This window comes from Typopeltis vanoorti, chromosome 6, assembly GCF_054136105.1.
Source record: "Typopeltis vanoorti isolate ZY-2024b chromosome 6, IOZ_Tvanoo_1.0, whole genome shotgun sequence".
NCBI classification, from domain to species: domain Eukaryota; kingdom Metazoa; phylum Arthropoda; class Arachnida; order Uropygi; family Thelyphonidae; genus Typopeltis; species Typopeltis vanoorti.
The window spans coordinates 32,362,536-32,380,774 of NC_143554.1; the positions used below are offsets into that span (position 1 = coordinate 32,362,536).

The 18,239-nt window shown below is 35.1% G+C and overlaps 1 protein-coding gene across 4 annotated transcripts in view; it reads right to left on the reverse strand.

Annotated features, from left to right (window-relative positions):
• The window catches only part of unc-104 (kinesin family member unc-104), a 942,286-nt gene that overhangs the window by 693,615 nt on the left and 230,432 nt on the right, over positions 1–18,239 (reverse strand). For all 4 annotated transcript variants that reach the window (XM_090394094.1, XM_090394092.1, XM_090394093.1 and 1 more), the window contains exons 10-11: positions 685–763; positions 465–543 (exon numbers count right to left, since the gene is read on the reverse strand). In XM_090394094.1, coding sequence (XP_090250220.1) covers positions 465–543; positions 685–763 — 158 coding nt within the window. The remainder of the gene's footprint in view (positions 1–464; positions 544–684; positions 764–18,239) is intronic.

The window sequence follows — 18,239 nt, forward strand, 5'->3', positions numbered from 1 at the left end:
ACAGGTGTAATTAACTCTATATTTAAACCAAACCTAGTTCAAAAACAAACCAGGCTAAAAGTATACAATACATTAGCCCTACCGGTCTTAATGTATGGAAGCAAAATCTGGACAATAAAACAAAAAGACAAACAAAGATTAACAACAGCAGAAATGAAGTTTATGAGAAAAACTTCAAAGTATACCCTATTCAATCACAAAAGAAAAGAAGATATTATGAAAGAATTAAACCAAGAACCAGTAATAGAAAAAATTAAAAAATATCAACATAAATGGATGGGACACGTTCAAAGAATGAAAACAGAAAGATTACCAAAACAAGCCTTAAAGTACAAGCCATTAGGAAAAAGAAAACCAGGACATCCTCGTAAACGATTCAACGATGACTTCTAAGGCCGGAACAGGCTATGCTAGGCCTAAATCCTTGATACGCATGATGATGATGATAAACAGCAATAACATACCTTAATGTGCTGAGAGTTTCATCATAATTTATATCTGCTGGGCTTATTGCTGCAATCATAGCTGTTTTTGAATTGCCACCTGGGAGAAAAAAAAAAAAATTACAAAACAGAAGGATTGTGACATCATGACACTAATACAAATGAACATTCTAAAACTTGCTTTTTAATTTCATTTGCTTAACAAACAAAAAATATTAGAGCACATCATACAGATAATTACCTAAATTTTCTCTTAAAAGCCAAGTTAATACAGAATCTCTATATGGAATGAAATCTGCTTTCTTTTTCTTTTTTGTAGCCTGGAACAAAAAAAGTTAAACTGTCAGCTTCCTACTTATTCCATTTTGGGAAAGAATTTGAGTCATGTTAATATATGAGCATAAAAATTCAAAACACACACACACACTCATAGCAAGTGTTTCTGCTGGGTTAGAAAGTATTTTATACTTAATGATTATATTTTTGTTTTCATCCATATCTTACTATAGTACAGTCAAATACAGATGGAAGATCCTTCATAAGCAAAGAAAAGTTTGTTTATATGTCAATCATATTTGCAACTAAGCCATTTTCTACAGAGAGAGAGCAGCTAACTTCATATCAAATTGATCTCGGTACGCAATAGCTCATTCTCCCTTTACAGAGAGTATATAACATGATACATTATGGTAGGGGATCACTTCCCAGAAGTATATTAAAGGTAACTACCACCCTTCATGCAATCAAGTCACTCATTTCCTGCTTGCCAATTCTATTTGCAATTTCCAGAGATAGTCAATTTTCCTTGCTCCATCCCCCAGTTCTATCATATGAAAGACCTCCCCAAGTGTAACAAGGGATGACCAAAACGAGATTTGGCCAAAGCACCAAATACTGACTATTTAGCCAAACAGCATACTGAATTAAATTGTATAAACAAATGTGTGTGTTTTTATTAAAGAACACGCAAGTCCACAGTAATAACTTCAAAAAAAAAAAAAAAAAAAAACAGCTAACGCCATTTTATTACCGTATACAGGAGTAAGCAAGGCCATTTAGCCCTATCTAACTTTTGGAGACTGAGTGAGCAGTTCAATCTCCACTGGTACGCAATCAGAGATAGATGGCCCGAGGCTATCACTAATTAAGCGGTACGCAGTGAAGAGAGATGGCTCAAATGTGCTGCCATCTCGTGGTCCTAGCCCTAACACAATATATTTAATGTCTGAAATAATATGGATTTTACAGTCGATTTTCTTGAGTTTACAGGACGAAAAACCCGAGTTTCAGGGAGGAATAACCTGCTTGCCCGTGCCAGAGATCGACTAACTCGGGAACCGGTCGAAAAAAGACTTAGAAAAATTTCCTCTAGTCGCCGACTAGACTCGAAACGAAGTCTTCCTTCGTGCGGCCAAGCGCCGTGGTGTGCAAACACCACATCCACTGAGCTACACAGGCTCCAGTAATAACTTTTAATTAATAAATAAGGTACAGATATTTCATACTAAAACTAATAGTACATCTTCAGTGTTACAAACAAATAGGAATGGAATACAAGTAACGAACATTCGGTGGATCACCTATTAAAATATATTGTTGCTGCGAGCTTGGAAATGAAATTAATAAATAATTAATATTTAAGATAATTGGTTTTTTTTTAATGATTACATAAAATAAAAGTCTCCCAGATCTTTGAGAGAGAGAGAGACAATCATTTCGATTTAAATTCGGTCGGTGTAAAATAGCTTCACAACTTTCTTTAAAGAGGCGTTCATATTTGAACCTGCATCTATGAAGGAGAGATAATTGGTTTTTTTAATGATTACATAAAATAAAAGTCTCTCAGTCGGTGTAAAATAACTTCACAACTTTCTTTAAAGAGGTGTTCATATTTGAACCTACATCTATGACTCCTTCATAGACGCAGATTCAAATATGAACGCCTCTTTAAAGAAAGTTGTGAAGCTATTTTACACCGACTGAATTTAAATCGAAATGATTGTCTCTCTCTCTCAAAGATCTGGGAGACTTTTATTTTATGTAATCATTAAAAAAAAAACAATTATCTTAAATATTTCTAAAACTGATCGGAGAGTGTATGAAAATATAATCTTTAGCATCAGGGTTGCCTCAGCTCGCACTACTTAAAAGCCATGCACTGTGAAGTCATCTGTATATTTGCCTTTTATTAGTTCTTTTAAGGTTTCACTGGCCTGACAGCTATTTGGAACTGTTTTCTCATAACAGATCATGCAGAAACCTTTGCCAAAATGACTTTATTCAATACCAAAACAATTCTCTTTCAGAAAAGCATATTTTTCATAAGTAAACAGCAGTTGGTACTTAACACATTCATGTAGGGGCAATCATAGCTCTCTCACCATCACTCTATCTGACCAGACGAGGAAAAAAACTGTGGCCAGAAGAAATTTCGTGCTTGAGCTTTGGTAGATGCCCTACCGTGCTAGTTCTTTAATCACAACGAAATTTGCCTGTGTGTGTGGGAGGGTGGGATCAATGTGTTTGTTATAGGATATATTAGAAAAAACAATAATGAAGGAGAATGCATATTTGGTTGGTATATTTGAATTACTCAAGATGTAATTATGTGAATCATCATAAGTCATCTGAGAATGGGAAATATAAAGAAAAGAGTGAGACAGAATTACTTGCATTACTGGTAAACAAATTATTAATAAACATCTGTGATATCAGGTGTATGGCATGTAAGTTGCTGAGTGGAACGAATAGCATGTGATCCTATAAATTCTAGACATGCATAAGTGAATTTATGATCACATAATTAAAAAAAACTTATGAGGAAAGGGAAAGAGATTTGTTTGCAAAGTATAAATAACTAACCAATAATAAACAGCTGCTGTATACATTTGGTAGTGCATACCAAATGTATACAGCCCCTGCCTAATAGTAAATAATTATAGGGAGGAGCTAATGCAATGAAGTAATAATGTTGATCAAGCGATTCACTTAGGCATGGCAAGAATATATGGGGATTGACGAAGCAGCAAATCGTGTAAAATTTGTTGTGCTTGTTATGTGTATTTATTTATCTGTTTTATTTATATTTCGCTTTGTTTTCTAAGAACTTTATTTTATTTACTGGGGATCAGTATATATTTTACACAGCAATAGCATACAGAAGATCTGATTATTATTGGAATTATCCACACTTTTGTGACTCCTACATTCATTACTTTTTTAAGTGGCTCTTGTGTCTTAGCAATAATAGATATCTCACATATGCTAGTATTTTGTTGTAGATCAACCACTTCTTATAATACATAGAAGTATTCATTTTTATTCAGGAATAGATCTATTTTTACTGTCCGTTGTTTCCAAATATTTCTATATCGCAAAAAACATTCCAATCCCAACAGATGCTATAACGCAGAAGCAAGAAAAACAAATAGCTTTGTTTATCACTAAATAAAGTAGTACGGAGACATTTAAGTTCTAGAAACAATTAGCGTAGTTAAAGACAACAGGAATGAAACTCATAATGGAAAAACATTCCCGTCTCACAGACTATGCTGCATGCATGCAAGCAAAACAGATAGCACTAAACATATGCCCTGTTCCACTTTAAGATTGCAAAAAATCACTTAAAATATTGTTTGGACATAAAATTATGAACATGTTTAATCTTTTATAAATTAAATAGAACATTTAAAAAAATTAAGTACTACTTTAAAAAAAAAACTACAAAAAGAAATAACTAAATAAACTGGCTGATTGTTTTGAGCAATCACATTGCTCCATGGTCATGACATGATTTTAAAATCATAACAAATCAGATGAGATATGTGTTTCGCAACTCCAGATTATTTTATTTGAAATCCTCATGGGAAAACATTGACAAGTCAGTCAAAGCAATTTTTGATGAACGTTTACATAAAGCTATGAGTTTCACGCCCTAGCAAGACCAAGGAAGAAAGTGTAGCAACGGGGAACATGCCAACTGGTATGTTTCGGAGAGAACCATCTTCAGTGTGAGAGCCGATAAAAAGAAGTCACACGTGCTTAAGACAACACCCAAAAATCAGGCACAGCAAGGACTTGAACTTCAAGACTTAACAACTTTATTCGGTGTACCATTTGCGAAAAAATTCATGAATTTTTCTTTAGGAATGAGCAGCTCACACGGAACAAGCTGAAACAAAACTTAAAATCAGTTTGAATTACATCTGAAATATTTGATATCATCTAGACACTTCACAAATGTTAATTTCACAAATAAAATTCTATCAAAATAGTGGCAACTAACATGCCATATAAGCTTTGTGAAAATGTGACTGCCCGATGTGGAGGCAGTATACATATGCTAAAGCTAGTTCTCGCCAGCAGTTGATGCACGTGCAGACAATGCCCAGTGCGAACGTGGATAATTATCAAAGAAGAACCTAAATGTACTCATTTCAGCATTGTAAAATAAACAGATCAATGGATATTTCATGCACCTCTTAAGAAACTTGAAAGGTTTTTAAGCAGTGCAAGCTAAGGTAACTCCAGCTACTGAATAAGAATCTTCTTTAATATATCTTATTTCTGTTTATTTTACATTTTCTTTTAAATTCGTTGATCAAAAAATTTAAATAATCTAAAATGCTTTAATTTGAAATAAGTGAGATATTGTAATGGGGGATGTGATGGATCCATCCATATTTTATAGCCAAATGTAAAACTTAAAACTTGCAAAAATTATGGCCTTATAAAAAAGTTTATAAGGCCATAACCTCCTCATAATCTTTCTCTTAAATTTTCAAAAGTAAGAAAATTTTTCTACATTTCTTACTTTTGCTTGTTTCCACATTTTGCTATAAAACATAGATGAATCTGTAACTATTATAACATATACATAAGAGAAATATAAACTTTTTAGTGCTATAGTTTAATATTTTATTATGCACCCACTTAACGATCACTTACAAATTTAACTTTCTGACACTAAAAAACAGGAAGGAAATCTTCAGCCAAATAAAACATACGCAGAAATGGCACAAACAAAGAAATATTAATGCCTTGAACAGCCTATATCACCTAAAGAAACAAAAAACTTGATGTCAAAGGTATTGGTACTGCCATTTACATTAAAAACTACTTCAAGCATAATGTTGCAGGCCAACCCCAACACCAGAAATTTAGAAATCACAGGAGTGGGAAAACTTAAAATCTATGCAGCCTGCTCAGCCTACTCGCTCAGCAAAACTCTACTGATTACAGATCTGGATGCCATTCTAGGCACCAAAGATTCCATTATCATAGCAGGTGATCTATATGCCAAACATCCATTAAAAAGCATTTAATCAGAGAAAAGAATAAAGACCCAAAAAAGATATCATAATACACGAGCCCCACAAGATCAAAAAATACTAAATGAACTTAGTAATCAAGTTAAAGAAGCTCTTCATCCTTTCTTTAAGGCTTACACGGTGATCCGAATACATTTTTGAAAATTATGGAGACAACTACAGTGTTTGAATAAAAACTTTAGTTTAATATAACTAAAATCTACATTCGACGTTTCGACCTTTATGTCAAGGTCATCTTGACATAAAGGAAATCAAGGAAATCCTGATAAACCACCCAAATATCAACAACAAGGATGGCATGAAAATTCCAAGGATCTGGATGGCACACATTCAGCCTACCTAATATGTAAGATCCAGCATAAGTCAGGACTCTAGCCAATCCTCAGCTAGTATTAGAAACCATTCCATAACAACTGGCTGGAATGATGTTAATATACGTATATAGTAGACAACACTAATAACAGGACTCTAGCTTTGATGTATAATTTTTTATTTATTTATTTTTTTTTTAATTTTTATTTTATTATTATATACAGGGTGTTCGGGATAAATTTGACATATTTATAATTAATTATATTTTTCCGTAAGTTACATGTATTAACACACACTTCTCTTCATTTAAAAGGTTGGACCCTTCTTCATTCATATACAAGATGTCAGAAAGGATGGATAGCTGGAACCCACCTGAATCATGGAAGAGAATAACTTGTATCATGATGATTCGTGCCGGCCATCAAAATAAGGATATTTCGACTGCTGCCCAATGCTCCCTGAATACAGTAAAAACAATCAGGCATGAACTAGAGACTTGCAATGGTGACTACGAGGATGTAGCAAGAAGAAAGATCCCTAGCAGACGATCTGATTGCGTTCGTACAGCAGAATTCCGCATTTTTTCCAAGAGGGCCTCAGGTTGACTTCAGATGGCTACGTGGAGTTGCTAAACACTGTAGTCAAGCCCTGGATAACAAGGGTAGCCAATGGTAGGCCGTATGTATGGCAGCAGGATTCGGCCCCTTGCCACACCTCTGGGAAAAGTCAAAAATGGTTGTCTGAAAATTTCTACGACTTCACCAGTCCAAATGTTTGGCCTCCAAACTCCCCAGACCTTAACCCCATGGATTATTTTGTATGGGCCGCAGTTGAAAAAGACACCAATCGCACTTCCAGTAATACAAAAGCCCAGTTAATGGATAAAATTAAAACAGTTTTTGCGGCCCTTCCCAGGGAGACTGTAGCATCAGCTTGTTCGAGGTTCCGAAGCAGGATTGAAGCTGTGATCGATGCTAATGGTGGTTATTTTGAGTAAATCTTGTTGATAGTATTGTAATTAACTCTGCCTGTAATGTTTTTTGTCAAGTCATTAAATTTAATAGATACAAAGAAGATTTTCTTTTTCCTTACGAAACTGTCAAATTTATCCCGAACACCCTGTATATATATATTTTTTCCCCACCAGAGGTCAGGCCAACAATTGTTGTAGCAGTTGGTCAGTGTCTTTAACAAACCAGTTTGATTGTAGTATAGCTTGTTTCCTGTGTATAGTTGTATGCTCCAGAAGATGACCTTGACATAAAGGTCAAAACGTCGAATGTAGATTTTAGTTATATTAAACTAAAGTTTTTATTCAAACATGGTAGTTGTCTCCATAATTTTCAAAAATGCATTAAAGAAGCTCTTCAACACCACAAAGAAATCAAGAGTGGGAAAACAAGCTTACATCTCTCAGTCCCAAAGATCACTCAATATGGAAATTCTTCAAAACTCTTCGCATTAACCACAAATCTCTCCCCACCAATGCAGGCAAACAGGGCATCATATTTACAGATGCAGACAAAGCTGAAGTTCTCATCAACAATCTTGAAAAGCAGAACAGTCCAGTATACGAAAACATAAACATCAACTCTGTTTACAAGATTCAGCAATATGTCCAACACCTTAAGTGAATCCACAAATCTGGAAGTAATGAATCCTACTTCTCCAATTGAAATAACTTGTGTCATCAAACATCTTAATAACAGAAAAGGACAAGGGTCCAGATGGAATCGCAAACAAAAATCAAACTTCTTCTGGCAAAGCTATTGCACCTTGTCAATATCAGAAATGCAATACAAGATTGCAGTATTTTCATCCAACATGGAAAATTGCAGACATTATCCCAATACATAAGCCAGTTCCACAGTTCTCACAACACCCCCATACAATCAAAACTACAGGCTCATCAGTTTACTATCAAATTTAGGGAAAATTGCAGAAAGAAGTATCCTAAGCAGATTACAAGAAACAACGGATAAATTAAACATCGTACCAAAGGAACAATTTGGTTTTCGATGGAATTACAGCACATACATAGACTAGTTGGATGCATCATCACAGGATAAAACTGGAAACAACACACAGAAACTGTTTCTTGGATGCTGTGAAGGCTTTTGACAAAATTTGGCATCAAGGACTTCTTTACAAGCTTATTAAAGAAAATATCCCAACAAACATGATACGATTAAGTAAGTCATATCTCAGTGATAGGAAAATGCAGGTTAAAATTAATGGCATCAAATCCACCCAGTGCAAAATTACAGCTGGAGTACCACAAGACTCCCTACTAGCTCTACTTTTATTCTCTATTTACATGGCAGATATCCCTCAAAATCCTGCAACCATCATAGCTTTATATGCAGATGACACAGATATGCTAGCAAGATATCCCTCAAAATCCTGCAACCATCATAGCTTTATATGCAGATGACACAGATATGCTAGCAAGATCTCTTCGTCCTTGCCTGGTAACCAAAATACTCCAAGAAATCATCACCACCTTGAAAAATAGGTTTTCCAAATGGACACTTCAAACTGAACACACACAAAAAAGTTCAGCCATACTCTTCACTAGAAGACTAGCATTACCCAAAGGATATATTCAGATGTTCAATACTAAAATCCCATGGCAAACAGAAATAAAATATCTAGGCATATACTTGGACAAAGGACTACGATTCATTAACCATGTCAAATTCCACTGTACGAAAGCATCCAAAGCAATGCCTCAACTATACCCTATGATCAACTAATGTAGCAAACTAAATGGAAGAAATAAACTATTACTCTATCAGATGGTAATAAGATCTATAATTACATATGCGTCACCGCCCTGGAGACACACCACCAAATCTAACGATAGCAAAAAGCACAAAACAAGTGTCTACATATAATACTAGATGCTGCATCAGAAATGAACAGATCCACTGTGATACCAACACCCCATATATCTCTTCCCTTCTACACTCACTAGCAGTAAAGTACTTCTCAAATGTGCCATACAATCAACTTATCAAACTAGCTACAGATTACAACCAGAGAGAGAGAGATCATTACAAGCATAAAAGACCAAAAGCCATTCTCCTACCTACTGATTTCACCTAATCCTACAGACCACAAAGGGCAAGCTTAAAGCTTACAAACCACCCATAAGCACACAACTCTCTCCACAGACAAAGCAGAATGCAGAATGAAAAGTACATGCTTCACCCATTAAAACAGTAGCACCAAGTTATTACAGCATTGAATAAGTTTTTGTCTTCACTTCTGCTTGTAATTTTTTTGAACTTGATCATTTTGAAACCTGTTGCTTCAGACTAGTGAAACTCACTCAATGCATTAATTAAAGGCAAATATACTGGTAGTATATAGTACAGCCGAACCAACTCCAATATCAGTCTTGTTCTCGTAAGCTCACTAGTAAATTTTCAAAACTTCACTTTCTTTCTACATTTGACTATAACCATAACATCATCCATTTCGATATAATAAAACTATCATTTAATTTCGTAGAGAACACTGTATTTAAAAAACAATATAGCATAAAAATCAGAACAAAATATTGCACTTTATTCTTCAAATAACAAAAATATTAACAGAACTTATTTTGAATTGTGAAATACAGAGAATGATTATGGATTTAATAAATCAAAATGAATTAACAATAAATTATTATTATTATTAAGAGAGACCTCCAGGGAGTCAGGGACTCATCCAGGGAGGCCACATACTACATACACCAGCTATCATACTTATTCTTGAATTCATTCACACTGCTTGCACTCACAACATCCAATGGCAATCCATTCCAATCATGCACCACCCTCTGAGAGAAAAATCTAGCCCTCACCCTCCTTCTTAGCGACATTCATTCTCAGATTCCAAGGATGGCCTTTGTCCTTTTCCCACCCTCCATAAATTGAAAAATTCCATCAAATGAAATCCTGTATGCCCTTTTCAGAAGTTTGTAAGTCTACAGTCTGCAAATTCTTAATCTATCTTCATAATCAAAATTCCACAATCCAGTTTTAACACTCTCCTCTGTACTTTCTCCAGCATATCAGAATCACAACGGAAACAAGGAGACCAGACCTGTGCACAATACAGGGTGTTTCAAAAAGAATGTCCCGATTTGAAAATTGTATATCTCTGCAGCCACGAACCACAAATGAATGCAACTTGTACCATGTGAACAGTACATGTAATTGTGGTGATATAATTATTATTTGATATAATTATTATTATTATCAAATATAATTATTTGAAATCAGGTCATTCTTTTTGAAACACCCTGTAGTCCAAGTGAAGTCTTATCAAGGCTTTGTGAAGTAGCAAAATGACATCTTTACATCTTATAGTTCATTTCAGCATTGCAATTATCTTTTGAGTTGTATTTGCAGTCTTTGCAACATGGCCCCTGAACTTCAACTTCCTATCTACTAACACCCCAAGATCCCTAGCCTCATCAGTTTCTTCTAGCATAATCCCACCAATATAATACGACATTAGATATCTAATCCAATGGCATATTATAAATGCTGTCGTAAATGCCAAAGTAAATGACTTTACATTTACTGACATTGAACTGAACCCATTTTCCCATGCCCATAATTCCAGCCTATTCAAATCATTCTGCAAGTATACTGCATATCAGTAGCATTCCTGATTACCCTATCTATCTTTGCATCATCAGCAAATAGCTGTATGTTGCTGGTCAAATCCTTCCCAATATCATTAATGTACAGTGGACAATGCACTGATCCTTATGGTACACCACTTGTTACCTTAAATCTATCAGACTCACATTCCTTGTATACCACGTTTTGATATCTGTCAGTCAGCCATCCTCTTATCCATGCTAATATTATATAACCCAAGCTCATTTTCTCCAATTTATGTAACAGTCTACCAGCTGTTTAAATTAAGGGAATAAAAATCCCTTATTATTTTACAGCCAGTATGTGAAACTCTAAGATCAAAAACTACGATCTAAGAGTTTCATGCTGACGAACTATCGGCGAATCCAAGCATACGTGACCACCTGTAGTACCACACCAAGGCAACTCGAAGCAAATGTGGAGCAAGCTCCCTTACTATCCTTGATATTTTCTCATAATGTAAAAGCACACAGCTCCTAGGCCAGAAAAAAATAGCTGTTTGGCTTTTCATCTTAGTCTACCAGCTGTATTCTGTCAGTCTTAGCAAAATTCAAAAGTATCATAGTGTGTCCATACCCCTTGTCTAGTTCAATGGTAACATTGTTATAGAATATGAGCAAATTGCTAAAACATGACCTTCCCTTAGTCATTGCAAAGTAGAGATTCACTTTCAACCAATTCTGAATGCAGGCCATAACCAATTTTTCCAAAATCTTCACCACCACTCCTGAGATACTAATTGGTCAATAGTTGGATACATCGATCTTTGCATCACCCTTATGCAATGAAATTACATTCATTCCATTCCTGTGGAATCTTTCCTGTTCTGAGACTCACAATAAACAGCCTGGTCAAAGGAATAACCAGTTCAGCTGAACACTCTTTTAATACACGTGCTGATATCCCACCAGTCCCTATTGCTGAATTCTTATTCAATTTGTGCAACAGCTCTAATACCTCATCCTCATGTATATGCGTTTCTTCATCCAGTGAAAAGGTAGCAGCAAGCTCAATGTTGCATACACCAGGTTGATAGCTTTTAACAAAATGGGCACTCATTAACTGAATAGCCTCTTCTGCATCTGTAACCCTCACATAATTCAGAAGAGTTATTCTTCATTTTTTAAATTATGGATTCTACAACCGTGTTAGAATAACTCTTTTTATTATCCCGACGTTTCGATCTGCATGTCAAGATCATCATCTGGAGCATACATAAATATACAAGACAAGCTGTGTTACATTTCAAACCGTAAGCCAGAGAAACAATGATTTGATCACATGCTACTCACTGGCATGACCTCTAGCGAAGAAAAAAAAAATTACATCAAGCTAATTTAATTTTTAATTAGAAGAAACACACGTATAAACCACAGTGAAAATTATTTAATTGTAAATATTTCATCCTAAGTATCTTAGGACATCATCAGTACAGTATTTAAACAAAAATTAGGAATAACATACAGTTAGGGCGCATGATTACAATAGAATCTCATAAAAACGTGCATAATGTGCTAAAGTAGTACAAAAAAAAAAAACGTTAATTATTTAACACAGTTTTGTATGATAATTTCCCATACTTTAGGAATAGTATGAACGTCGTTGCGGTTTAGGTTTGGTCTGTGTAGTAGGGCTTCATAACTTTCTTTGTATAAACGTTCATGTTTAAATAAAGATCTATGTAAAAGTTTAGCCTTTTCCTAATGGATCCTATGGTTTGGATTTTCAATTCCGTGTTGAGAGAGGCCAGATTTCTGCGGTTTAAGAAGACGAATGTGGTCTTGATGTTCCGAGATGCGTTTCTGAACAGACCTACCTGTCTGTCCAAAGTAAGATAATTTGCATGAGCATGGAATCTCATAAACACCAGGTAACATCAAGGGTGAGAATTTGTCCTTAGGAGAAGGTAATAAGGTTGTAAATTTGGTTGATAGGTTGGTAAGTAGTGGCAAAATTGTATTTCTTCATAATTTTAGAAAGACGTTCTGAGATGCCTTTAACGTAAGGTATGGGAATCCTATGCACTTCTTCCTGTCTGGTTTGATGTATGCAGAAGTGACTGATGATTTTTTGAGTTGTTTTGGGATTATATCCATTTAGGATGGCTGTATTTTTGATAACTTCTAATTCCTGGTTTAAAGATTCTTCAGAGGAGCAGAATTTGTGTGCTCTGGAAACTAGTGATTTAATAATGCCAGATTTCTGAGATGGATGATGAGCAGAAGAATTGTGAATGTAGCGACCTGAGAATGTAGGCTTGCGAAAGATGGAAGTGGCAATGGAACAGTCTTCTTTTCTTTTGATGTGTAAATCCAAAAAAGAGATACCCTGTGGAGATTCTTTTTCTAACGTAAAGTTGATGCAATGATGAAGAAGGTTAATTTTATCTAGAAACAGTTGTAATTCAGGTTCGGGATGATTCCATACTGCAAATACGTCATCGACATATCTTAGCCAAATTTTTGGTTTGGGTTCAAAAGTGAATATTTTTTCCTCAAGGTGTTCTAGAAACAAATTTGCTAGGTTTGGTGATAAAGGAGATCCCATTGCAGTTCCTTCCTCTTGCTTGTAAATTTGACCTTTCCAGGTGAAGTAACCTGATGCAATAACAAACTTGAACAATTCAACTATATCAGACGGAAATTTTTGAGTTAGTAATTCTATTGTTTCTCTTTATGGGGAATGTTAGTGAAGAGGGAGACAATGTCGAAGCTGATTAACAAGTCAGTTTTTGATAGTTGAATGTCTTTAATTTTTGTGTGAAACTCGGTAGAATTTTTGATTGAAGAGACTGAGTGGCCTATGTGAGGGCGGAGAAGGTTAGATAAGAATCTTGATAACTTGTACGTTGGACAGCCGATACAGTCTACGACAGGTCTAAGTGGAACATTAGTTTTGTGTAGCTTAGGTAAGCCATAAATTCTAGGAGGTCTTGCATGGTATGTCTTAACTTTTTTGATTGTTTCTTCAGCTAAGGAGGAAGTTTCATTAAGTAGCTTATTCAATTTTCTGAGTTGACGATTCGTAGGATCAAAATCCAATTTGGAGTAAGTATTACGATCTCGAAGAAGTAAATTAATTTTTCGGTCATATGAATTGGTATCAAGAACCACAGTGGTATTTCCTTTATCAGCTCTAGTAATGATTAAATTTTTGTTACGTTTTAAGGAAATAATAGCTTTCAATTCCGACGGTGGAATATTTAATTCTGAAGGTTTGGCATTGTAGATCACTTTAGCTACTTCGAAACGAAGTTTGTTGGCTTCAATACTGGAGATTCTCACCCTTGATGTGACCTGGTGTTTATGAGATTCCATGCTCATGCAAATTATCTTACTTTGGACAGACAGGTAGGTCTGTTCAGAAACGCATCTCGGAACATCAAGACCACATTCGTCTTCTTAAACCGCAGAAATCTGGCCTCTCTCAACACGGAATTGAAAATCCAAACCATAGGATCCATTAGGAAAAGGCTAAACTTTTACATAGATCTTTATTTAAACATGAACGTTTATACAAAGAAAGTTATAAAGCCCTACTACACAGACCAAACCTAAACCGCAACGACGTTCTTACTATTCCTAAAGTATGGGAAATTATCATACAAAACTGTGTTAAATAATTAACGTTTTTTTTTTTTTTTTTTTTTTTTTTTGTACTACTTTAGCACGTTATGCACGTTTTCATGAGATTCTATTGTAATCATGCACCCTAACTGTATGTTATTCCTAATTTTTGTTTAAATACTGTACTGATGATGTCCTAAGATACTTAGGATGAAATATTTACAATTAAATAATTTTCACTGTGGTTTATACGTGTGTTTCTTCTAATTATGAACGCACCACAGGTTTCGTTATTTAAAAAAATTTAATTTTTGATTACATGAATAAATATTCTTGCTTACAGATGGTTTTCGTTCCACTAACAGTGATGTCCTATTTCTATTATTACAATTGTTATTTTTGATTAAAAAAAAAAATTTATAAATTGCAACACAAAAACTTTTTTAGAGATTTTTTTTTCCCTTAACAGTAACGTCCTATTTTTCAGTATTGAAGTTATTATGGATTTAGGATCCTAGATTTTCTAGAGAGTCCTGTTTATAGGACTTTCTAGAAAATCCAGTTTATAATAATTTCACAAGCTTCCTTAAATTTGTGTTCATACCATGTTTTGGTGTGATGTAGACAGCTAGTGCTTTTCCAGTCAATTCTATGTAAGGTGTTCACAGAGCATGATCAGAAAGGCCAGCTTCACCATAATTATTATATTTGATGTGTCGTTTATGTTCTTTTTGTCTGCTCGGAATTGTGAGTCCTGTTTCTCCTGTGTATGGTATGTTGCAGGTGCAGTAAATACGGTATACTCCAGGGTGGGCCAGCAGAGGGAGAGGGTCTTTGGATGAGTTGAATAAGCTTTTTAATTTTGCAGGAGGTTTAAAGGTGGCTTTGAGGTTATATTTTTGTAGTACTCTGTTTATTTTGTCTGATGTCCCCTTAATGTAGGGAATGGTTATAGTTTTACTGTAGTCTGGTTTGTCTTTGTTTTTTAATGAGGTCTTGTAGAGAATTTTGTTAATAGTGTTTTGGCTGAATCCATTCTTTTGAAAAATATTACTGATCACTTTAAATTCGTTTTTCAGTGCCTGTTCACTGGAGCAGATCTTAAGAGCCCTGTTTTTTAGGGTATTGATGACACCTAGTTTTTGTGCTGGGTGGCGGTAGGAGTTTATGTGTATATATTGCCCAGTATGTATCAGTTTCCGGTAAACAGTGAAGGAAAGATTGCCAAAGGGAAGACGTGTGACAAGTGTATCTAGAAACGGCAGTGTGTTATGTTTTTCAATCTCAATTGTGAACTGTATACATTTGTGTTGCTTGCTTAGGTGGCTAAGGAAAGTGTCTAGTTTCTGGCAGCCATGAGACCAAATCGCGAATCACGAAAACATCATCACTGTATCTGAACCAAACTTTGGGTTTTAAAGGAGAGGAACCTAGAGCAAGTTGTTCAAAATGTTCCATATAAAAGTTAGTAATCGAGGGGGGGGGGGGGGGGAAGCCCATGGCTGTGCCTTCTTTTTGTAGGTAGAAAGCATTTTGCCATACAAAATAACCAGAACATAATACATGCGCAAAGAGCGCTGTGATATCTGGAGGAAATTCGTTCTGTAAAAGAAGAATTGTGTCATTGATTGAGACATTCGTAAAGAGGGCAGAGACGTCAAAACTGACTAATAGATCATCTTTTTCTAATGTCTTTGATGATGTTTATGAAGTGTTGTGTGTTTTTGATATAGCAGGGTGAATGACTCCTTGAGTGTTGCCGCTAATTTTTTGGCTAAGTGATAAGTCGGGCTATCAATTCCTTCAACTAGGCCTTAACAGTGTGTTTTCGTTGTGAATTTTCGGTATATGGAACATTCTGAACAACTTGCTGTAGGTTCCTCCCCTTTAAAACCCAAAGTTTGGCTCAGATACGTTGACGATGTTTTCACGATTTGGTCTCATGGCCGCCAGACACTTTCCTTAGCCACCTAAATAAGCAACAGAAACGTATACAGTTTGCAATTGAGATTGAAAAACATAACACACTGCCGTTTCTAGATACACTTGTCACACGTCTTCCCTTTGGCAATCTTTCCTTCACTGTTTACCGGAAACCAACATATACTGGCCAATATATACACACAAACTCCTACCACCACCCAACACAAAAACTAGGTGTCATCAATATCCTAAAAAACAGGGCTCTGAAGATTTGCTCCGGTGAACAGGCACTGAAAAACGAATTTAAAGTGATCAGTAATACTTTTCAAAAAAATGGATACAGCCTATTAACAAAATTCTCTACAAGACCTTAATAAAAAAAACAAAGACAAACCAGATTACAATAAAACTATAACCATTCCCTACATACAACCTCAAAGCCACCTTTAAACCTCCTGCAAAATTAAAAAGCTTACTCAACTCATACAAAACCCCTCTCCCTCTGCTGGCCCACCCTGGGGTATACCGTATTTACTGCACCTGCAACATACCATACATAGGAGAAACAGGACACACAATTCCGATCAGACAAAAAGAACATAAACGACACATCAAATATAATAATTATGGTGAAGCTGGCCTTTCTGATCATACTCTGAACACCTTACATAGAATTGAGTGGAAAAGCACTAGTTGTGTACATCACACCAAAACATGGTATGAACGCAAATTTAAGGAAGCTTGTGAGACTGGAAAATAGGACATCACTGTTAAGGGAGGGAAAAAATCTATAAGAAAGTTTATTCATGTCGTAATTTATAATTTTTTTTTTTTAAATCAAAAATAACAATTGTAATAATAGAAATAGGCCATCACTGTTACTGGAAGGAAAACTATCTGTAAGCAAGAATATTTATTCATGTAATCAAAAATTAAATTAGCTTGATGTATTATTTTTTTTTTCACTAGAGGTCATGCCAGTGAGTAGCATGTGATCAAATCGTTTCTCTAGCTTACGGTTTGAAATGTAACACAGCTTGTCTTGTATATTTTTGTATGTTCCAGATGATGATCTTGATATGAAGATCGAAATGTCAGGATAATAAAAAGAGTTATTCGAACACGGTTGTAGAATCCATAATTTCAAAAATGAATGCTGATCGTGTAACACTAAAAGAAAATTAAAAAAAAAAAGAGTTATTCTTTCATATTCATTCTTTCTTTTACTTGCAGCATATCGATAGAATTCTTGTGAGTAGTCTTTAGCAAGCAGAGCCAGTTTCTTTTCATACTCAGACTTTGTTTTCCCATACAACAATTGTGACTATTCTAGCCTACTGCTTATACTTTTCATAACAGACATCATCCTTATGCACACAGTATTCCTTCCACATCATCCTTTTCTTACAAATCTCTTGCTTAATAAGATTCCATATCCATTTGACTCCTGCCCTATTTATTCTTCAAACTCTCGGGACACAATCTGATATTGTATTATTTAAGTATTGTTTAAATGCTTCCCATGCACTGCTGATATTCTTCTTATCCAGCAACCGATTCCATTCCATGGAACTGAGTATACTCCTCAGTTGGTCATAATTTCCTATTTTGTAGTTCGGTATGTAACCTTTTCTGAATGGAACATTCATAAACTTAGTCATTTCCTAAGTGAGTATCGCATGATCACTGTCACCAACCGGAGGCAGAATAGTTACATCTTTAACTGAAATGCCCTCTGACACATTAATCAAATCTAACACTCTTTGACCTCGAGTTCCTTCTATCACATGCTGCTTGAGGAAGTTGTCCTGCAACAGCTCAATAAATGCATTTTCATTCTTCTCGTGAGATTCTACTGCTATCCTAATAAATGATGATGTAGGAAAATGAATTTATCAGCAGTTTTTGAATGGTATACATGTGGTTTCTTCATAAATATTTCTGGGTTCTGAAAAAAAAACTCTTTCAAGGAATAAGCTGGTAGCTAATGATGAAAGAAATTTT